This window comes from Dermacentor albipictus, chromosome 8 (genome assembly GCF_038994185.2).
Source record: "Dermacentor albipictus isolate Rhodes 1998 colony chromosome 8, USDA_Dalb.pri_finalv2, whole genome shotgun sequence".
NCBI classification, from domain to species: domain Eukaryota; kingdom Metazoa; phylum Arthropoda; class Arachnida; order Ixodida; family Ixodidae; genus Dermacentor; species Dermacentor albipictus.
Genome location: NC_091828.1, coordinates 115538349 through 115561878, shown reverse-complemented (window position 1 = coordinate 115561878; position 23530 = coordinate 115538349). Strand labels below are relative to the sequence as shown.

Genomic DNA, 23530 nt, shown 5'->3' with positions numbered 1-23530 from the left:
CGTTTGTAATGTTGTAGAAGTCACGGAGGAGGGGGGAGTGCTAAGGAATAAAAACCTAAAAGGAAAGAGAAACGCAGGACAAGACCATAATAGCATCAGGTTACACGATCCTGGATTGTAGCGCGCAGTGACACGGACACAGACTAGAAGCCGACAGTCCTGTCTGCTTCTAGTCTGTGCCCGTGTCACTTCGCGCTACAATCCAGGATCATGTTACCGTACCAACTCACGGCCATTCTATCGCGGCCATTCCTGACATCAGTCTAGGCTTCTATCCTTTAGCCTCAGGTTGGCGACGCTGCCTTATGTGACGGGGAGAAAGAGTGAATAGAAATATGAAAGCGACAAGGTACTCTGACACACGCGCGTACAAGAAACACATGTGGTCAAATGCCTTCGCACAGGTCCGTTTATCTAAGATAGTCAAGAGCGCAGACAATGCTCTCAGTCGGGATTGTCAGACAATGGCAGACAATGCTTTCAGCCGTTGTCCTCTGGAGCCAAGGTGGGCTCCCGAGGACAACCGCTCACGATGATGTTGCGACCGAAACGGGGACACCCCTAGCCCTTGTGCAGTGCGGGGCAAGGGATGCGGACGAGTCCACGTACCGTCCTGGAGCCCGTCCCAGATCTCGACGAAGTCGAAGGTGCAGTTCGCGTCCGGCTCCAGCGAGAAGTCGACGAACCGCAGCGCCACCTTGGCCTCTCGCGGGGCCTCCAGGTCGAGCAGGCAGTGCGTCGAGGCCGGGTACCGGTTGGGGTAGTTGGGCGTGGCCACGGTGCCATTCTCTGAGTCCGAGGCCACGGCACAACCTGCACACGCAGAGCATCGAGAGCATACGCGTTACATCGCGTCAGCTGACAGTCCAGTCCACCAGCTCGAGCACTTCGAGCGTTTGGACACACACACACACAGACAGGACTGAAGAAAGAAAGTACACCTACACCGGGGCTTCGAAAGAATGGAACCACCTTCCCGGCGCGGTTGTTTGCGATCGGATACAACGAACAATTTTACCACGGTCTTTGGTGACATCACTCGGCTTCACAGGTCCTAATGTTGCATTTTGGTGTGTTTTTGTTAGCTTTTTCTGTGTGTCCTTCGCGTGCTTTACGCACTCCCCTCTGTAATACCGTAGGTCATGACGGTACAACAAAAAGAAAAGAACAAGGCTGCCCGTGTCCCATCTCTCCTCGTTCTGCGTGTGTCATGCGCTGCCGTTTTCAAGATGCAATAACAACTGCCCCGCTAGTCTACTTTGTTACACTTCAAGCGCACACGCCAACTCCACATACGTAGTCAAGGATTTCTCAAATTTATGCCTACGTTAAATAACTACCATGCCGTGGTGTACTAAGGGATCAACATTGTTGAAACAACGGTATCATAGCTGAAGCTTCCTTTCTTTTCGACCTACTTTTGACAGTTTAAATCTGCATGTTCTTGTGAACCCTTTGCCTTCCTTGTACGCCATGCAGAGCGTTCTGAAACCGTAGTGGGCAACCATCGCTTAATGCAGACTAGTTGTAATTGTCATTCTCTCAAAGTGTCGCTGGAGATCAGGCGCGGAGAGCTTACGACTAGGCGCGGGATCACATTAGCAGAACAGCTGAATGAGCCCCTCTCCTGTAGTACAAGTGTGTGAAAACGAAAATCCCCGTGCATGCTTCAGCGAACGGATAGCGACGCCTTACACTCGATAACGCCATGAATAGAGCTAGCCGACGAGCGCTACTTTTTTTTTAATTGGGGAGTCAATCTGGCCTTCAGACGGAGGGCATTGCGCCAGCGCAACAATAAATATCAGTCTTTCATTCAACATTTTCACTGTTTGTTCAGGCCTCCCTCCATTTTTTTATAGAAAAATAAACTTGATTTGATTTGATTCCTCCTCTGTATTCCTTGTGCGTTGTGTTCGCCTCTTTACCACTGGTTTTCGTCTTAGCTAATCGTGTACCAATGCGCGCAGCACTTAGCCTAGTCGCTCAATCGAAGAGACAATAAGACTAAAAAGTCCCTCAAAACATACGTCAATGACTGTCCACTCGTTTGAGCAGTTCGGTGGAGCAGTCAATCGTGTGCATGTAGTAAGAAGAGAGAGGCTGTTTGAATCGAGGCATACCGGTCAGCCTGAGGCAATGCGCTTCGTTGACGGCAAAAATCGAAAAGAATGAGCGACGAGCATAACAGAGGGAGCTGCGTTAAGGTAGATTCTGCGGTGTTAATAAATAGTACGGTGAAAAAGGATGAAAATTTGAAGTGCTCAAAGGAAACATGAAAGCAAGAGACAGGCGGCCCGGAGTGGTTTCGAAATGTAACCCACGTTCGCCGCACCTCAAGCGTGGTTCACCCCCACCTTAGATGCGATTTGACCTTGCCAGCTAGTGGCAGTTGAAAACCTCCTGCTTCATTTTGCCATTACAGTACACGGGTTGCTGCAACCGCACGTGGCTAATAAGGGATACGAAAACCGGAAACTGAAAATTCAAAGTAAATGGACGAGGTCGCCGTGCAAAGGAGATTCTCGGGAAAGTCCACAGCTTCAAGGACGTTTTTCGCTCGGCGTAATGAGAAAGTGCGTGCTACCTTCCTGTGCCAGCCGATTCTGCGCTGATGAGGTGAAACGCAATAGCTAAGCCATATGCGTAATCCGCAGCGCTATTTTGGTTTTCTTTTTCTTCTGAGATATTTCAAATATACTTGTTCTTAGTGTGACAGCCACCCACCTCCCCCTGTACAACACCTTGAATAACAGGTAAAACTCTTGCTTGAGCTAGTTGGTTCATGCTCGAAGTAGTAAAGGCAAGGCGCAGAAGACCAGGACTCACGAAGAAGAACACAAGGCACCGGTCCTGCTGTTTGTGTTCTTCTTCTTGAGTCCTGGTCTTCTGCGCCTTGCCTTTACTACTTCAAGCTTGAATAACAGCCCGTTTTTTTAAACATATCGGTGCATGCTTTGATGCGTCAACTCGCCAGCATCAGCGATCTTATTTTGTTTGTCATGCTTTTCTCGCCTGTGTTTTTGTGTTATGAACATTCAAGTGGCAGCTTTTTGATTCCGTCCTGTGATTTTGCTGACCATCATGATAGCCTGCTTCATGGATTCTATTTCGTTTTTTTTTTTTTTGTATGTGTTCGCGGTGTTTTCATTTGAGCTTTCCTGTGGCTGTGGCCAAACTGAACAGCTCCAAACGGGAATAAGTAGGAGCAGACATATCGGAAATGCAAAACGGTGAAATTTTGCGCAAGGAGACGAAACGGAGGCGAGAAAGAAAACAAATTATCACTTGTTTCTTTTTTATCACACAGAAAGCAGAGTCGGTAGCTGCTGAGAGCACTGCTTCTGCTATTATCAGGACATTGTCAAATTGTCTCATGCAGGATTCGCATGGAGGAACTGCAGGGCATCACCATGCAGAATTCACTTGTTGATCGAAAGCCCGAGCCAGTGAACACAAGACGTTAGGCAAATGAATTCTACTGAGAAAGCTAGTAAACGTAACCGCAAATCTATGACAAATACATTCATCCATGTGCCACGAAAAGCGGGCAGACATCTGCATTCTTCACTTAAAATGATATTAACAAAGACGTTTGTTCTTACCGCTCTTCTGTTCTTTTCGTGCTCAAATTTTCCAGCAATAGTTCATTTTTATCGTCCGAATTGTTGAGTATAACATATGACGCTATTACTAGCCTGATTTGTCAAGAGAAAAATAAAGTGTGAGTTTGCCTTCATCTGCTTCTCAGACACTACCCTCCCCCCCCCCCCACCAGCCATTTGTGGAATGCAATCTCGAAGGCCCTGTTTTGCCGTACTGCAGACGCCGGAAATGACACCATCAAAATGTTCTAAACAGTACTCACTGCTGTTGGCGCAGGTAAAGGCATAATTAGCAATATTAGCAATAGTAGCAAGCAGACAAGAAGTGTGTCCGAGTATTATAATTTATGATCCGAACTATAAAAATGCGATCGTGTTGCAAAAGTTGAGCAAGAACCGAGCAACAGCAAGCGTAAAACTTATTTTTCAATCATTTTAAAGAAAGAACGTAAGTCTCTGTACTTGTCTCCGCCTCCCAAATACAACTTCGTCTACACTGAATTGCAAGTTTTCTGTCACTATAGTTTTTTATTCCTATACGTTTCCGGCCGCGGTATGGAAAAAAATACAATTTCATGTTGATGGTGCTAAGCCGAAGCCTCTGTTTACTTCTACGTGAGGTTCATTACCTTACGGCGCCAGAACGACATCAAGCCCAACAAAATAAACAAAAAAATAGGGGGGAGGAATGCTCAGACCATTGAGGCAGGCACCGGTCATCGCGTTTCCAGGCATCGCTTACCTCCGTCGTGGCTGACCTTGATGCCTCCGCTGTTGCTCTCGTACTGAAGCAGGAAGCCGCGATTGCTGAGCAGGTCGTCAGACTTGAAGTGCACCAGCACACTGCTGCTGGTGGAGCGAAGGATCCGCTTCTGGGAGTCGCCGCAGAAGCGGCCGAAAGACGGAGAGTCTTGAGGAAAAAAAGAAAGATCGTTTATGAGCACGTCATATATGGCCATGCTCAGGTGGGGAGGGGAAGGGGAGGTTCCGGCAGTAGCCGTAAACAACCGAAGCCATCAAGTAGTCATAAGCTTCGACAAACATTTGACTGACAACAACAAAGACACACAACATAAAGAAGGGGTGGTGTACATAACATAGAAGACAGGATCGTTGCGAAGCTAAGCGGGAATTGAGAACATTAGAACGGAGTCCATGATAGCATAGTCTGCTGGGCCAGCTGGTATAACATATCGTAAATGTATGAGCTATTTTCACGGCAAGGGTGAAGAGAGACTTGACGGGACATGCGCCCTGTTTTGTCAAGTCCTTTTGAATCCGGCCGTTAAGACCGCTCAAACTTATGCGATTAGAACGGAGCTCCGCCACTCCACCATCACGCGGCGGCCTTGAGTTTCAATGTTACGGATCCCTGCGATGACGCAAGAAGTGATGTGTTTCTTTTTTGCCTTTTTATGATGGGCTTTGTGATTATTTATTCGCAAAAGATAGTCGCCCTCTCGTGGGAACTGTACCTGTATCCGCCTTCTATTCTGACTCACTGCCGATATAGCGTTGAACATGTGTGTTTATTGATGCGATAGCATTATAGGTGGACTTGACCCACGTTGTAGGTATCCGTATACAAAAGAAAGCGTGGGCTGATCCTGGAGATAGTGCACCCGCAATGTGGGCCGCTGTCATCCTATGCTGGGCCCAACTAATCGCCATGCTGCGTACTGTTGTGCAGGACAAGACCTGCTTTACAACATGTAAATAACTTCATCACGAAAACATTGCTTCTCATAGATTCGAGCATTTGCGTTGAATTTGAAGTCATTGCGCCTAAATGAATATGCATACTTCTCAAGTTTATAAGAATGCTATCGCCTACTTTGGCCAAATAGCGGTAGCTAAATACTGCCCGAATATTTTTCGCCTGCTTTTCTTTAGTTTTCCCATCGTTTTCTTTTCGTTTTAATGAACTTTCTGTGTTTACTCAATGCCAAAAGATTAGAGGGACCAGCACCCGCAAATGTTTTTCTGCAAGTCAAGGTATTGCGCTCCGTTAATCCATACTGTCACAACAGACCAGAAGTTATTTCTTAACGCGGTTTCTGACCTGCTGAGGGGGGGGGGGGAGGAGGCTAGAAGAGGAGAGGCGCGATACCCTTTCCCTCCCCACCCCCTCTTGGAGCGCACAAATCGCCCCCCTCCCCCCTCCCATCCCCCCATTGCGCGCGTGAAAGGACGGCGCGCACCCTCCTCGCTTCCTCCCTTGCAAGCGCGAGAAGACACCGGCGCATCAGGCCCCCACCCTTCTAGACTCACCCTCGCAAGCTTTCGCTCGCAAGTACAACACATGGCGCGCGACCGCGATGTTATCGCGCTTACACTTTACACGGAACATCACGGCGACGGCGACGGCGGAAGTCCGCCTAGTGCGTCCGTGTATTTCTATCGCAATAAAGCACTTTCATAAACACTGGCTCTGCTTGTAAGCACGACAAGGGCGACTGAAGGCACCTGCGCTCCCCACGCACCTTCGGTGGAGCCGTCGAAGATCTCGACGTAGTCGAAGGCGCACGTCTCGTCAAACTCGAGCGCGATGACCTTGAATCGCATGACGACGACTCGTCCGGGCTCCACGTTGATGAGCGACCAGCAGCTGCTGTTGTCCGGGTACTCGAAGGGGTAGCCGGGACTCGTCACGTTGCCCTCGTCGGCTGTGAACGTGTCGCCGCACGCGTTCTCCGAGAGCTCTGCGATGTGTCGAGGGCAAGAGGGAAATTGATTGATTGATTGCTTGATTCATTCATTCATTCATTCATTCATTCATTGACTGACTGACTGACTGACTGACTGACTGACTGATTGATTGATTGATTGATTGATTGATTGATTGATTGATTGATTGATTGATTGATTGATTGATTGATTGATTGATTGATTTTAGCGTCACGAAGCAGATATTGTAGCTTTGAAAGAGCCTTAGTAATCTGTTCGGAACTATTCTGGCCACATGGGAGCCCTTATCGTGCGAATATATCTAAGCAACGGTTGCATTTATGTGGAGCACCTGTAGTCGCCATCCAGATGTTGCGCTAGTCAATAGATCGAAGTTAATGAATATTGATGCTTCGAGCTGCAGAAATGAAAACAGACATCAGGAGGCAAACAAAAGAAAGCAGTTGTCCTCTTTCTCTCTCTCTTCGAATCCGTTTTTGTTATTTGTGCCACTCGTAACATGAATGTTCTTCAAGGGCGGCAGCCGGCCCAACAAGTGGTTTCTCACCAGTAATCCCGTAGCATGGTTATTATGGATGGTCCAAACTTACCCGCGACCCCAGTGTCCGCGGAGAACTCCAGGAAGAACCCCTTTTCCTCGTACGACTCGTCCGATTTGAAGACCACCGTGACCGACGTGGAGTTGGTGGCGATGGTACGGTTCGTGATGGTGCCGCACATCTTGCCCATGGGGACCTGCCTGGGCCCGATGAGCACGTCGATGTTGTCGTACCTGTACCAGAAGAAACCTTTAGTGCGCCAACCTTAACATAATCGGTGTACAGTGTTGCGAGAGCAAATGCAGCGTTTGTGACCATTACAATGAAACCAAACAAAGAAAGTGTTATACTCCTCTTAATTACTGTATTATTCATTGTTGGCCACTTTCCTGCCGCTTGCTGGTACGTTTACGTTTGTATGGCTATTTCAAATAACACTCCCTTTATACAGGGTGTGAGGACAGTTCTGTGTCGCGCCTTCATTTGTGCACTGTCATTGTTGTCTGTTAAGAACACGTGGTCTCTCCCGCCGCTAGGTGCTAAGAAGGATTTACTCGCGGGGGTGCTGCATAGACATCAACTCCAACTTGTCTATGGGTTCCCGACCCCCAGCCAGTCTTCGGCTTGGCTCGTCTTTTCTTCCCTCGCCCGGCTGCTCTCGCAGACCTACCGCAAATTCTGGTGGCGCTGTGACAGACTGCGCTCATCAAGACAGCACTGCCTGTTGAAGGTGGAGCTCAATTCAAGCTACCCACCGGACCCGTCTACGGATCTACAGCCCACACCACAGCCCACACCACGGAGTGGTGTGGGCTATGGTGTGGGCCGTAGAACAGAAGCCTACGGCCCACACCATAGCCTTCTGTTCGGCTTTGTTGAATGGAGCGAACTATGCTATATTACATATAAAGTCCCCCCCCCCCCGCTTTATTTTTTTTTTTTGTCGGAGGGCATGCTTTCAAATACGAGAAGGGATGCTGGATGTTCATTGTTCATACCAATAACCGCGTTTTATGTTAACGAGAAGGAGAGCCGTGCTTCTCAATCATTGTTAGTTACAACCACCAGCTCCACCGCCATGGCCATGAGTGGCACTTGCTAACACTCCCAGGGCCAGATGTAGTCCACGTTAAGAAATTACAAAGTGGACGGGAGGACGGCCACCTCCTTTGGTTCTACTGGTTAAGAGCATCGCACGCGTAATGGCATATATGTGGGTCCTAAAGGTGGCAAGTTATCTATTCGTCTACTTCCGCTTCCCTTTTCCTTTACAATTGATTTCTGCACTCCGATTCAAACCAAAAAAAATTATCTGGGCGTTTCTTGGTTTCATTCTCTTTTGGCTTTATAAAGTTTTCTGTCTCTCTAATTACTTGACTTCTGCACAAATACCAGTGTAAGAATTGAAAGTTTAGACTTATTCTTTCTGATTCTTTCATCAGTCAGAATTCGGCAAAGAATGCTCCACTGTTATACACTTTACCAAGTACCAAGTAGGCCCGTAGTACGGGATAAATCATCACTGGCAATCAGTGTTATGCCTCCGGCCTGGCGGAAGTCCAATCCGTGCAATCGCTTCAAAGTTCGACACCCGACGAGCAGACAGCCTGACTTCAATAGTGAGTTGCGCGCTCAGCTGCTTCGTCCTGCTAAACAGCGCACGACGTATACGTACTCGCATCCCGGCGAATCTTCAATCTCAACGTTGACGAACTTCAGCGTGATGTCTCCGTCGGCGGTGATGACCCAGCGGCAGAGCTGGTTGGACTCATACGCCTTCGGGTAGCCCGGGTTGTAGAGACGGGCGGGCCGCGAGAGCGCCGTCAGGTTGCCCCCGCAATCTGCGAGTCGTTAAGAAAAAGGAGAGCATTAAACCTTTTAACGCGACAGCGTTAAGGAGCTCGTGTCGCAGAAAAGCCGGTGTAGTCGGCGGCGTTGGCCGTGAGCGATAAATCCCGTGAGGCACTTCATGAATAAAAACAACTTGCAAGACGGGCTGGGTGGGAATCGAACCAGGGTCTCCGGAGTGTGAGACGGAGACGAACGCTCATCTTCAAGAGGGGAACGCGACTCTTGAAGGCGAAGCTTAAGCGTCCTCCAATTTTTTATTCAGCCTTGTAACACTCGCGCGTTTATTCTCGCGAGCGTTCACTGTTGACGCTGACAGCGGGCCGCTTATAACTTACGCAAAACAAAGACAGAAAGCGATAAAAATACGCACGCAATTTCCCCAGAGGTTGCAAACCGCGTGCATAAGGATGACAATTTGCGAGCTTCACATTTTGCACGTGCAAGGTGGCGGACTGTCTAGGACGCGTTCGAAACGCAGGGTGTCCTTAAGAATGAGAAAAATGTGCCTGCCTGCGATGTGTAGCACACCTTCCTTAGAGGCTATTTTGTAAGCTGGAACAGGTATTCTGGAATAATACTAGGAACTTCAAGTCAATCCCTACCCAATTTTTTTCTCTCAACAGAACTCTTGATCGCGTATCGATTTCATCAATGGCAGCTACATCATCGTCACAAGCATAATCGTAATTAAGGATTAACAAAGCAACGCGTGGGTGGCACCCGGCTCGAAAAAATTATGCACTGACGCTGAGAAAATGACGTCGAAGCCAGGAACCTTGTCAGACGCACTGCTACACTGCTAGACTATGGATTATCTTACAGTTGCCTGTTCCAAAATGACCCGCGTGGTTGCTCAGTGGCTATGGTGTTGGGCTGCTGAGCACAAGGTCGCGGGATCGAATCCCGGCCACGGCGGCCGCATTTCGATGGGGGCGAAATGCGAAAACACCCGTGTACTTAGATTTAGGTGCACGTTAAAGAACCCCAGGTGGATGAAATTTCTGGAGTCCCCCAAAACGGCGTGCCTCATAATCGGAAAGTGGTTTCGGCACGTAAAACCCCATAATTGAATTAATTTAATTAAAGTTCCATAATGTCAGACGCACTGCTACACTGCCATAAAGTATGTATTCGCTTACAGCGGCCTGTTTCAGAACCCTCGTCTAGCCGTACGTCATTGAATACCCTAGATTTTGCCGCGAAAGGTGAAGCACCGTGGTAACAGAAGGCCCTGAGCGTTGCAGACCGTAACACGTCGGCATGCTTTCGGTGTGAGTGTTAACTAGAGCTTGTTGTGCTGCAATCTGCCACCAGCGTTGCATTCTGCCCCGGCCACTGACGCCCTACTGCAAGAGAAAACCTTCACAGCTGCGTAAACCCATCGAATGCCGGTATGGCCCTTCACTCTTTATGTCAAAAAGACTCACGTTTCCCTCAAAACAAATATCTGAACATGTGGAAAGTTTGCAGGCGTTTTCTAGAGCACTATAAAGCAATATAGGAGAGAATGCATATCTAGCCTTGATCCCGTTCGCAGTTGTAATTGTCAATAGGTTTATCACAAACAACCCGCTCGGAATTCCATGGTCATGAATTGGGCCAAATATAAACGTACGTGTTAACAACTTTAGCTCGTAGACAGTCCAGAAATGAATGTAAGAAAAAGAGTTTACGCACCCAACGCACGTGTTGGAATCGATGTGAAGCGAATATGTACAATTACATGCAATGCGTACAGTTTTGTTTATTTTCATCGTTCACGCAGATACACACTTTGAGACATCGACGCCTTGATGGCACGGGGACGAAAATGATGTTTCATTCTTGTTGATCGAGGGAAAAATAGGGATTACCAGGCTTATGGCCATCGCCATTCACCATAAATCGCCATGAATGATACCGCTTTGTCAACGTCGTTTATTTTCGCGGAGCTACGTGACTTCGTAATATGTAATCTTGTCAAATGTCGGGTAAACTATTCGAGCTTCTTCAGTCGCTTCGGTGTGATAGGTTTGGATCTGAGCATCGGGATGACATGTGGCGAGAAGCCATGTGTTATTATCGGTCACGTGTTCTTCAATGCGTTTTCTTTTTCTTTTTGGCGTTTTCCTGCGAGCATGCGGCAGGTGATCCTGCGGGCATAGATCTGTCAAGTGAACACAGCAAACGTACACGCTTGTCTCATTTTCTGTCTTGTCCTTGTTCGCATCGCACTGTCGTTATTATACTGAGTCATTGCCAACTGGTCTTGATAATCAGTTTAACATACGTTTCGACCGGTACAAGCTCTTCTTTTTTCGTTGTCGCACTACAATCCCGGCAAAAGTGGCGTATCACTACTCCTAGTCGGCAGGTCAAGGTCAAGGTCACGGTCTTTTTCGTTCCAAGTTTCATTTTAATGCCTTCTTTAGTTAGCCTACTTGCGCTGAAAGGCCTCAGACAGTCTAATTTCACGAGACGAAAGTGGCCACATATTTAGATCCCATAAAGGTCGCCAAAGGAGAACTTGTCTTCAATGAGTGTGATGTTTAATCATGTGCTTTGGCCTTCGAACTGTGGTCATTGGGCTGTTGCCTTACTGAGGTGATACCAACAGCTTATGGCCGACGTTGTAGAGGCATATGTGTATTGATGGCGTATCGCGAGCATGCAATACACTTGCTCAAGACAACAAGGTGTTCTAGAACATAGGTAGGTAGAGTCAAGATCAAAGTCGTGGGCGTTTGGTAGGCATGCATCACTGAATCACGAAATAGTAATAGTTGATTGGTGACCATGCCGGTGACCAAGTTCATGTGAATGTCGATGAATAATCTCCCAAATTTTAGGGCACCGTTTCGCCATCGGATGCAGCCTCTCGGATGTAGCATGATAACCTGTAAGTCTTCCCTAATAACGATTCAGGCATTGAGTTGAATATGCCCCTCTAAAGCACTTTAAACCAGTGAGCTCAATTCACGCTTTTCTTTAATCGAATCGCTCATACGCGTAGAAAACAGGCTCGTCAGAATATCGCTATGCACATCCGGGGGGAATTGATAGGGGTCTTGGCAATAACGCAACAGAAAAAAAAATGTTTTCCGTCGCGCGCCATGTTCGACCCGTTTTGTTTTCACACGTACCAAGCATGCCATTACGATTAGCGTTCCTCGCCCCCCTACAGAAGCCGCATTCCCACTCAGGCCGTTACTCACTTCTGGAAGTTCCCTGGCTGCCGAAATTCTTCCGCCGTGATGGTATTCGCGGCCCATCTTGGGACTACGCTCGTTCTAACCACGCGTGGGTCATGCCTTCTAACTCCTATACCGTGCATATTACCTGTTAAGTCCACTCACACGCACTTTATCGCACTCGCCTTTTTTTTTTTCACACACGCACCATCGTTTCGCAAATGGCCGTCGCTGTTGCAGCCTCGTTTCACGACGAGGCCTCGTCATCTCGCTTCGTAACTTCCTTCATGTTTTTTTTTTTTTTTTGCGCCTTCCAGGAGACTTGAGTGGCAACAACCCGGCGAGCGCGAAGATCGAGCTTGGCGGGGCTGCTAGGAACGTGATTTCGACACCGATACTCTTCACTTAACTTTAACCGCAAAGAAAGAAAGAAAGAAAGAAAGAAAGAAAGAAAGAAAGAAAGAAAGAAAGAAAGAAAGAAAGAAAGAGAAAAAGAAAGGAAGAAAGAAAGGAAGAAAGAAAGAAAGGAAGGTCGCCGTCTTTCCGCCGCCATTAATTTTCCTTGTGTTTTATAAGACTTTGTCGATGCTGTTTACATGCTTTCCAGTGCCTCGAGCTCGTTGCGCAATCGAGCGAGACGCATCGATGAATGTTGTGCCATTCTCTCCCGCGCGTCAGCTCGCTGATTGGGATCGTGGCTTGTAGGGCGAGAGCGACAAATTGCGACGGGTTCCCCCGATGCGATATGCTAGAATTAGGCTTCCAAAGGTGACGCAGTCACGTGCACAGCAGTCTGCGAATGTCAGGTGAGCACGTCTGCGGGCGTTGAGAAAACGAGGTTATCTAGCAGACTGTACTTTTTTTCTGTTCGCTGGTACTGCGTCGAAAGATAAGAGAACGGAGCTTATATTAAAGACAGCCAGAATGGCAGCAGCAAATGTGTGGTTGGCTATACCTTTCATTGAGGGTAGGGCCGAGGCCTGGCAATCTGTGAAAAAAAGAAGTTTTTTTCTGCAGGCCACCTCGTTTCGCCTGTGTATCATTGCGGAAATGAATTGATTGATTGATTGATTGATTGATTGATTGATTGATTGATTGATTGATTGATTGATTGATTGATTGATTGATTGATTGATTGATTGATTGATTGATTGAAAGTAGTAAACCATATAAAGTATGCAGATATAGAAAACAAAGTTGGGCGGGACACTATTTTATATCTTACGTTCAAAGAAGAGAGGGTAGTATATTTAAATGATTGCACGAAATATATCCAAAGAATTCGGTCAGAGCAAGGGAGAGCTAGTTAGTCCGTGTGGGTTTTGTGTTCGTGTCTGTTTCTGTATTTCGCGTTAGCGTACCCTGTAATTAGAACTCCTGAGAGAAAAATTGGGGGTAGTCAAGTTACAAGGTCACGTGTTCAACATACAGCCACGTCTACTTGAATTTCTGTGTCCTTTACTGTACAAAGTCGCTTGAAAACTTAACCGGAGCCCTCCACTCCGCAGTGCAGTCAGTACGCCGTGCCTGATTGAAACCTAGAACGTCATCGATTTAATCGAGCCGGCAAGCTGCAGGCCGAGGTGTGGACACTGGCTCTGAACGAGGAGCAAGTTATGGCTATTATTTTTTGCTGACTCACTCTTCGAACATAAAGTACTTTTCTTCCCACTTCACTGGTCACTCTCTTGGTCACAGTAGTCTGAAAACGAGCTCTTAAGTAACCGTGCCAAGCAGCACGTACGTTTTATTGTTAATATTGTTACGTCCACCTCCACCAAATGTGCTACGTGGGAAGACGCAGACCTGAAGTCATATGCAAGTATATGTACAAGTGAATACGCTGGACTTGGCCAATAGGAAACAGCCCGTGCTAGCCCCTAATCGTTGTCTTTACACCTCTGGCCTCTTCTTCATCATTACTGCTTGTATATATATATAGATATATATATATATATATATATATATATATATATATATATATATATATATATATATATATATATATATATATATTAATGCGTCACGCCTTGCTATATGACATGTGCTATATGCGGATTATATTGCCACACCATTCTATCTCCAAAGTTGCCCATACCTTGTCTTAGATGCTTCACAAAGTTATTCTTCGGAATTTTGAGAATGACAGCCCACAAACAACTGTCGTGAAACAAAGCACAGACAGCTGTGCATGCCTTTTATGTTAAATCTTCTCAGACTGAAATAAAAAGAGTGCGAAAGAATAAAAGAAACCTGAACACGGCGCTTTTTTTTTTTTCTGGCGCGGCTGCGCACTACCTACGAGAGATCGGTCCACGCAAGAGGCCGCGTTTCTACCAGAAAGCTCGCCTTCGTGCATAGCGTTCGCCGCCAACGTCCTCCCTCTGAACATTACGGTTACATCAGCTGCAGTTACCGGGAAGCGTGAGAAGCAGTCGGGGATCTTTGTGTCCCATCACGTCCCACTCTTAAAGGCGAATCTCAAGCGCCCTCCAAATGTTTTACCTCCGCTTCAGCAGACATCCTACTGTAACCTCTATCTTGTATCATCTCGCTCCATCTTTGGCCCATAACTTTCCTGATCTCATCATACCTTATATCAATACCCTGCTGTTCTCAACTGCGCCTGCATTCCCATGATTCCCGTTGTATTATTCTATTGTATTATTGTTATTATATTGTTGTATTATTCATCTTAGGCCTATAACTTTCCTGATCTCATCATAACTTATATTAATACCCTGCCGTCCTCAACTTCGCTTCCATTCCCGTGATTCCCGTTGTATTATTCTAAATGACGACCAGTTGATCTGTTCTGTGCATCTCACATGACCTGCAAAAAGTTCCCTTCTTCCTTCTTCTATTTTTTTTTCTGTAGCTTACCTTCGGGCATATGTATTTGTTTGAGCAAAAAGCACGGAGGCCCTCTTCATGCAGAAATTGCATAATAGTGGCTTAGTGAACCTATCGTCAACGAGCCAACGTCTACAACTGTCCCTCTCATCCGTTCGTGTAGTGTGTTAGTTCTTTACGCTTTCTCGGGTAGGCCTCGTTCCCCCTTCTACTAACACCACCTACAATATCAGGAGCTGTAAGCCCGCTTTGCTGCCTTAAACTGTCGTCTTCCAGTATCTTGAACGTTATAAAGTTTAAGTCATTGCGTCTCATTGCCGTAATCAAAACGACAAGGTTCCGTCGGTCGAATACGAGAGTCACGCCGTACATCGAAGCGAGCAGTCCCGAGTCCGACGAACCACGCGTTGCACGTGCAGCCCCATCGCATACGATTGCGAACCATTGCGACGCTCGATAGGTCGACGGTCATATGCAAATGAATATCCCGCTTTGGTTTTCTTTTACCGTCACGTCTTTGAGAGGGGGGGGGGGAGGCACCACAATTCCAAACCTGCTCTTGACCGCTCGTAACCAAACCCGTTTTACAAATCCAGTCACCGTCTTGATCGGCGAGCTTGCTCTCTTCTTACAATCGTGCGTGTTCTTTCCCGCTGCCAATGCCTGCAGCCCTTCGCCCCCCCCCCCCCCACACACACACATGTTTCCCCCAGCTCCTACAGCTTGACCACATCCGAAAGCGCGTTTGGATGATACCTGCGTCTCACCCTCGCCATTTTCCTTTTCCGGCCTCCCTATGCATTTCCTGCTTTTGATGCAACGCAGTTCCTCCTCGTGCAAGCGGGCAGCAAAGCCAGACTATACATTTTCACTCGTGAAGAAGCACCTATGCGGTTCTACGAAATGACGACGTCGATTGCTTGACACGAACCCATGTGGGAACAGACCAAGAAAGATGACGGTTATTACGACATCAAATATATAAATGAAGACGCGAGAGAAAGCAATGATAAATTCAATAAGGTAACCCGTGATGCAGTACTAAGGTTTGTATAAACAAGAAAAAATAAAAGCAACTTCAGAAGTAATCATTAGATACAGAAAAAAAAATTCAGGTCGAGGGCTTCTCGCAGATTTCGAACTCAATTTTCTTTTATCCTTACGGTATTCGGATTTCCCAGATGGGTGGGTCACACGATTTCCCCTACGTAGACCCGACGTCTAAACTTCTGTGCTTCGATTTCGCAATTCTGAGCCTGGGCCCTAAAGTGAATAATAAAGAAGTTAATTAGCACACCTCACGTAATCAGTCCAATTATCGAAGAAATTTTTCATGCAGCTAACGTCCGTCTATAGCCTCTTTCGCCTAGCTGCGAAAACGTCCTGAGCCTAGATCGATTTTATCGGTTTATTTTTAAGTTTTCTGCATTAGAAAAAAAAAAACACCAGGTATACGTATACTCGTACATTTACCCTGCAAGCGACCTTCGTTCTGCGAGGTGACTCAGCCTTGACACGATTGCCGAATCGCAGATATTGCATCTCGAAGTCGGGTTCAGAAAAGCTGGCATCGTGGCTGGCTTACTGGCGGATTCCGCGTGACCTTCGTGACCGCCAAGTTACGTGTACTCTTTCCAAACTCTCGAGTCGGTGGGGCCAAAACAGAGCGTACCCTCTGTTCTCCCGCAATCTGATTCGCTGCTGTGAGGCCTCCCGAATGTGACCACCGCGCCCGACCACCCAAGAGGGAAAGTTTATGGGACAAGCTACCGTAGCTCGGCGAGCGCTGAGGAACAGCGGACTTCTGCGAACGCTCACGTGACTGTATCTTCTCGTTTGAACGTTCTTTACTTTCTCCACGCAGAGTAGCATGTCAGCGATGTCTATAGACCAGAACACGCTAGTCTCGCGCCCAGACTAACCGAACGCATACTCTCGCACCCGGGTTGCCCGGTCGACCGGCGCCGTTTTGTACTGGGCTGCCAAAGTGTGTTCGCCGGCGACCAGTAGACATGGCAAGCGCCAGCTCTAGGGCTCCAAAGTTCGGAAATGTGCCTGTTCACACGGATCCAAAGTAGAAGAAGTCATCTGGGCATCATTGCGTCGTGTTTGGATGCCAAAACAACCAGCGGAAAAGGAGCAGGTTGCTTAGCGCTGTTTGCGAAGAGCACAACACACGTAGGGAATCGTGCCGGTGCGGTGTTTTCATCCTGCGCCGATTTCCATCCGCAACGAAGAATGCCAAGCTGCGCCACCGGTGGATAGCTGCAGTGAATAGCAAGAACTACCAACCCAGTGAAAATGCACGAGTGAGTATTCGATCTGTGTATATTTTGGTGCCACGTTCAACTTTGCGCCCTACAAACGTAATACGTGTAACACGCAGGTTTTCTCCGAGCACTTTCTGGGCAACAAGCCTACAGAGCAGAATCCCGCGCCGGTGCTTCGCCTTGGCTATAACAAAAAGGCAAGCCTTTTCGTGTTTTCATTCAGGCAGAGCTCCCGACGGTTAAGCGGAACAGTTGAGTTTGCTGTTAGCGATACTTGCAGCTGGTGCACGGAATGACCATTAAGCGTGAACGACAAGTTGTAGGCCTTGCTGGTGAGCGTTATTGCTAATGAAAGTAAACCGAAGTCTGCTCGTCACGTAGCATGCGTCCACAAAAACGTAAACGACGACTACTCGTCGCCGAAGGTGTTCTTGCAGCGCACCTACCTTTACGAGCTGGTGTTGCAGGTGTCATTCGTAACGAATTCATTTGAGCCTCCCGAGCTTTCAACTGCGTGCGGGCTGTTATGCGGGGCAAAGCGCAAAATATTTCCGTTCATATGGCGAGGAAAATAAGGTGCTTAATTATTCTTGTATTTTGTAACAAAATTTTGATCGTTCTGACTAGTTTTTTTTTTTACTGTTTTCTTTTCTAAGGGAGCGCCAACAATCCGATGGCCTCGCACAAGCGAAACAGGTCTGATACCAGGTAGCTGCAGTTGGTGGGGCTAATTTCTTGGAATGCAGGTGCGGTTGTTGTCTTGTACCAAAGGGGTCCTGATGATGCAGCTTTAAGTAGGGATGGTAATTTTACGTGCCCTGTCATAATTTGTGCAACTGTACAACACCTGCATCTGTCATGCTCGCCCTGTTATACGGGCTTTGACTGCACATGTAGTTGAACATTATAACTACTGTAGTACCTCATTTTCCAATGAGTGCAGGTTTAGCATCATATGCTGCTTGTTCGAGTGCTGTAGGCTTTTGTTCTGAATGTTGTACTCTTAAATGGTTGCACGATACAATTGGCCTGGTGTATTTTCTATTTCACTTTGAGAGGACTTTATATCTTCGCAACAGTGATGGCATGGGATAGAACTACAACCCTTCTTACTATAACATCTATTTTGTTTTCAATGTGCAGGTGGTGAAGGGCAGGCGTCTGCTAACCAGGCAGTCAAACGACCTCGCCAGTTGGTTGCCAAACGCGGCCAACCCAGTAGAGACCATGACAAACAAGACCAAACTGAAACTGCAGATGACAGTGTTCTGCGTGCTTTAATAATATATGGCACCAACACAGTGCTGTAAATTCCTTCACAGGTTACGTGCCAAAAAGCTCACACGTGTTCTAGCATATAGCGCGCGGTTTGTACAAACGTAATAGCGTACCTACCCGATGTATTCGCTTCTGCAGTCTGCACACCACTCAGTGTGGCCGTTGCGGACTTGCATGAGGTCTTGAAGTTTGATTGAATCCAGACAGCGAAAATGACAGGTTAGAAAAAACGCGAAACACGCCTTCCGCCCAGCTAAAAAGCCCAAGTTTCGCTTTCGCGACGGGTTGCATCTCCCGGCGTGGCAGCCCAGGCCTGCTACTTCGCGGCGCTTGGGATAGATGGCGAGACCGGCACTCATCAATATGGCGGCGCCCTTTGAATTCACGGTGTTCTGGTGTATACGCCGGCTAAAATCTCTGCCTTTCATTGAAGGGCTCTCTCTCTCTCTCTCTCTCTCTCTCTCTCTCTCTCTCTCTCTCTCTACTTTCTTATCGCTCCCTGCATTGGGGACAGAAGAAAAACAGTACCGTCCACAGGCAGGAGCGCGAACGAACAACTGTTTAATTTCGGACACGTTAACGTTACAGTTATACGAATAGGCAGGTCACAAGATAACCCGTAGATGTATCATGTGTATAGTGTGTACCCTCCTTAAAGACGTTGCGCATGCGCATTGCCTTCGTCTTCCTCCTCGGTGCCATGTATTAGTTCTATTTGACCTGGCAGAATGAGGTAGAAATAAATAGAGCTATCTACCTATTCATCGTCATCATCGGCAGGCTATCCTTATGTCCGCTGCCCCAGGACGAAGCCCTCTCCCCAGCGATCTGCAATTACCCCTGTCTTCCGCTAGCCGATTCCAAGTTGCGCCTGCAAATTTCCTAATTTCATCGCCCCGCCTAATTTTCTGCCGTCCTCGACTGCGCCTCCCTTACCTTGGCGCCCGTTCTGTAACTCTAATGTCCCACCGGTTATCTAGCAATCGCCACAAGCGCATCGCTAGCCCTCACAACACCTTGCGACGACACGGATTTAGTTCACGAATTCGCCGTACGCCCCTTAGTCGTTGTGCGCCCTACCCCTACACAACAACGGAAATCTTAAGCTACCTGAGAAAGGATGGTGGCTTCGATGAGATGGTTTGTTTAGTTTGTATGCTTCGCACTGAGGCGTGTTTTGTGTATACGTGCATGAAGTGCACTGATCGTTATCATTTCTAACTGTTCCTACACAGGAGTGACACGTGGTCTACGTGTGCTACCAGGAAAAAAAACTCTACAGCGTTCTTTACAGAGCCTCTCTTTCTTTCTCCAGGGCCGAAAGGTAACCCGAAAAAGTAAAGACGAAGAACGGTACAACGACAGTGTTAGAACATCAATATTGCGTATATAGTCGCGTTACCCCTATACAACCTGCGCCCGGAGGGGTCTTACAACATCAATATTGCGTATATAGTCGCGTTACCCCTATACAACCTGCGCCCGAAGGGGTCTACCTAATAAATTACGACGCATTTCGTATCCCATTCGCGGCGGTCAGAGAGAGTCGAACCCAGCTATTTCCCGCTGTTCTCGCATGACATACCACGTGTTTCTGCGAACACTTATACAATTCAATTTTTTTTAATTGCATGAATTCTAATCCATTAGCTAGTCTACTCGAAGAGGCGGACATATCACTTGCACAAAAGAATTGAAATGCATTGTCGACTAATTAACAAAAAATCACTAATTAAGTCTTTATCTCGTTACCTTGTGGCACATATTGCAATTTACAAATTCTAGCCGGGAAATTCACAAGCCGGATCCACATGTAACGAATTCTCCGGATGACACCAGTTTCGAGCTATTAATTCCCGAACTTTGCGCGGAGAAACACATTGGCGTTCCGCCTACTTTTGCGCTTCAACGCACGAAACGAAGTTCTAATAAGGAAGTAAGTGGAACCACATGGCATTTTTACCGCAAGTCTGACGGCGCATATCTCGTAAATGCCGTCATCCACACAATTATTTTTCAAGTCGATATGCCTTGCAGTCTCACCCGCTAGAACTCGTAAATTGCAATATGTTCCATAAGGTGATTAGTTAAAAACTTAATAAGTGAATTATTTTTTTAATTAGTTGATTATGCATTTCAATTTCTTGCGCAACTAATGTCAGCCTCTGTTGAATAGACCAGCTCATGGACTAGAATTGCGCCATTTGATACGGCGATTCTTTGCTTTCATTTTCGAATGTGTTCGCCGAAACGCCCGGTTTTCACGGTATGCATCTTCGCGGCGTCTGCAGAATCAGTGCTTTCGCAACGCTGTGCAGATGCGACTGTCGGATGCGCTTCGTGTCAGGTCCTGGCGTGACTCATGACTGCGCTTTGATGCGCACGAGCGTGTGTGCGTATGCATAAGGGCAAACGAAAAAGCGAGCGCACCTCGCTGGGTTTTTTGACAGCCGGTAAAGGGCTATATGCACCTCATTTGCATTCGTCCTTGCACGAGCGCGATACCACCGTGCACGTCGACAGGCACGACGGCGGAGCGCTACTTTGACGCGGTATGTACGCACTGGCTGCAGCTGTCAATCCAGAATCCACGCGAAAAAAATTGCAAAGAAAAATTGCGAATTGCGAGTGAATTGTCATTTGCGAGCGATTGCAAAGCAGTGACTTACAGCCCCGGTAACAGCTGTCTAGAGCGCGGAATGAAGGCGCTGCGATGCGCATGGAGTTTCCTACACTAAAATTGCTGGAGGTAACTCTGGCGCTGGTACACGGTTCTGGTTCACGGTTAGTACACGGATTTGCCTGATCTGTGTGTCTGTGGTTCCAGACGGTCTTGTGGCTTCGCTCACAGTGCTTCATCCGCCGTGATTGGCCCACATTTTGAAGCGATTCAATATTTCTCAACCCAAAGGGCAATGCGTAAGGTGTGCACCTGCATAGCCACTGCGACTTGTGGCATTTATAACGAAATCCTGTGTTGAAAGATATCAGTCTGCAAAGCCGCGAAGCCTTTTGAAGCCACGAGTTTACGGCCAAATTCTAATTCGTGTACTAATCCGCCAACTAATCCGCGTACTAATACACGTACTAATCCGTGTAGTAATTCGCGCACTAATCCTTGTACTAATCCGCGTACTAATCCGCGAACTAATCCGCAGCGCCACAACGGCGGCGCTGCGATCGATCATAGCATACTATAAGCACTCCCGCATTGCGATATGCCTTTTTTTTTTCTTTTTTGCAAGGTACACACGAGCAGCGCTTTCGTCATATATCACGAACGTGTTCATGTATTGCGTACCAAATACATCGTACATGGCTTAACTGTGGCTACGTCGCGACCGACACTTTTGAGCCAGCGGATGAGGAGAATATACTACAACCGCTCATTGGAAAAGAAGTTAAGCGCGCCCTCGTTAAGCGTCGAATTACCAGGTGTCGCCACCGCCGCTGACGCTCGCATCTACGCATCCAGTATTCCTTCACTATCACATAACACGTCCGTGCTTGCAGGCACCTCCCCGAAGCTTAAAGCTTCGGGCTTGCCTTATATTGTGTGGCCGCTGCTGTTACGTCTGCGTTTCTCATTTGAGGTGCTCGTCATGCTGTGTGTAATAAGCGAAGCGACTTTATAGCGGCTCCTAAGTTTCTTTGCTACGAAGGAAAATTAACCGTAGCACTGTGTTAGCGTACGCCAAACGGTTGGATTACGGTCGCCTAATAGTTTTTACGCGCCATAGAAGATAAAACCGACGAAAACCTTACGCGTAGTGCGCTTTCGGTGTTGCTGTTTTCTTCGGTGCTTGTGTCTACGATTTCGTCACAGGCTTGTGCAGCTTCGCAGACAACGCTAGGCTTCTCAATACGATGGCATTGTAATTTATCCTGAAGAATGCATCATTCATTATCCTGAAGAATGCATCATTCGATCTTGTTCGGCACTGCCAGCAAGCGGGGCTCAGTACTATTATGCAAGAACTGCAACACAGTGCTATCTTAAGATAGTACCCGCCTGTAATAGTGTACTCTACATGGAGAGTGCAGTACCGTATACTTCTGAGTACCGGAGACTTCCTTAGAAACGTGATTTCTTAAAGGAGAACGCTTGTCCTCTTGAGCCCCGCTTACAGCGTTGCACTCTAAAAAAATAAGAGAGAGAGAGAGCAATACGTAGTTTTCTTGCGCCATGTTTTTTACGGGCAACACAACGGCTAAGGAGGGGTGACACAATCAGTCCCATGATGGCGCAATCTAAAACGCAAAGTAAACAGAATATGCAAACGAGTTAACGAGACAGAAATGGAGGCAAGCCAAAGTGCCTGTAAAACAAAACGCATGCACAAGCTTTATATATATATATATATATATATATATATATATATATATATATATATATATATATATATATATATATATATATCGAAACAAAGAAGAGACTTGCGTAAGTGTTCCTTCGATTCTGCTTTAGAGACATCGAGATTGATTTCGTAATGAAGTGCGCTTGTGACCCGTAGAAAACATCCGCATCGTCGGCCAACAGATGTCGCGTTCCTTTAATTGACCCTCCCCCCCCCCCCGCACAGGGTAGCCAGCCGGTACTTACGGTGGCTAGCCTCTCTCTCTCTCTCTCTCTCTCTCTCTCTCTCTCTCTCTCTCTCTCTCTCTCTCTCTCTCTCTCTCTCTCTCTCTCTCTCTCTATCTATCTATCTATCTATCTATCTATCTATCTATCTATCTATCTATCTATCTATCTATCTATCTCTTTCTCTCTCTTTCTCTCTCTCTTTCTCTCTCTCTCTCCCACACACACACACACAAACATAAACGAAGGCTTCAATGTTTTGCTTACTGTTCACGTAACTCCCTTCTTTAGTTACACGTCGGTATACTTTTGAGCTGACAAACTTGTGCACGCGGTGAGTTCCTGACTACCTTCGCTCTTTTTTTTTTTTTTTGAGGCGGCCCTTCTTGAGGCTACCACGAATCCGTCCCTGAGGTCACGTGTCAAAAATGCTACGGGGGGGGGGGGGGGGGGGTGACGGTAACAAATTTCGCGTATTGCTCTCCGCCACCCATGCACGTAAAGTGGAGCGTAGGCGAAGGAGTTGAGAGGGAGAGGTCGCTCGGCGTAGGAGAAAACAGTTGGCGGGTGCCGCGACGCCGCCGTCAAAGCCACGTTCCACCCGCAAACAAACGCCGCTCTCAAGGCAAAACACGCGCCACGCTCGCGGAGAGGCTGGGTGCCTCTCGCGTGCGTCATCATGCTTCACCTACGA

At 47.3% G+C, this 23530-nt stretch overlaps 1 protein-coding gene across 1 annotated transcript in view; it reads right to left on the bottom strand.

The window, feature by feature from the left end:
- LOC139049059 (mannan-binding lectin serine protease 1-like) overlaps positions 1-23530 on the bottom strand; it is a 59512-nt gene that overhangs the window by 15731 nt on the left and 20251 nt on the right. The window contains exons 3-7 of the mRNA XM_070524233.1: positions 8508-8673; positions 6884-7065; positions 6089-6307; positions 4348-4515; positions 610-813 (exon numbers count right to left, since the gene is read on the bottom strand). Coding sequence (XP_070380334.1) covers positions 610-813; positions 4348-4515; positions 6089-6307; positions 6884-7065; positions 8508-8673 — 939 coding nt within the window. The remainder of the gene's footprint in view (positions 1-609; positions 814-4347; positions 4516-6088; positions 6308-6883; positions 7066-8507; positions 8674-23530) is intronic.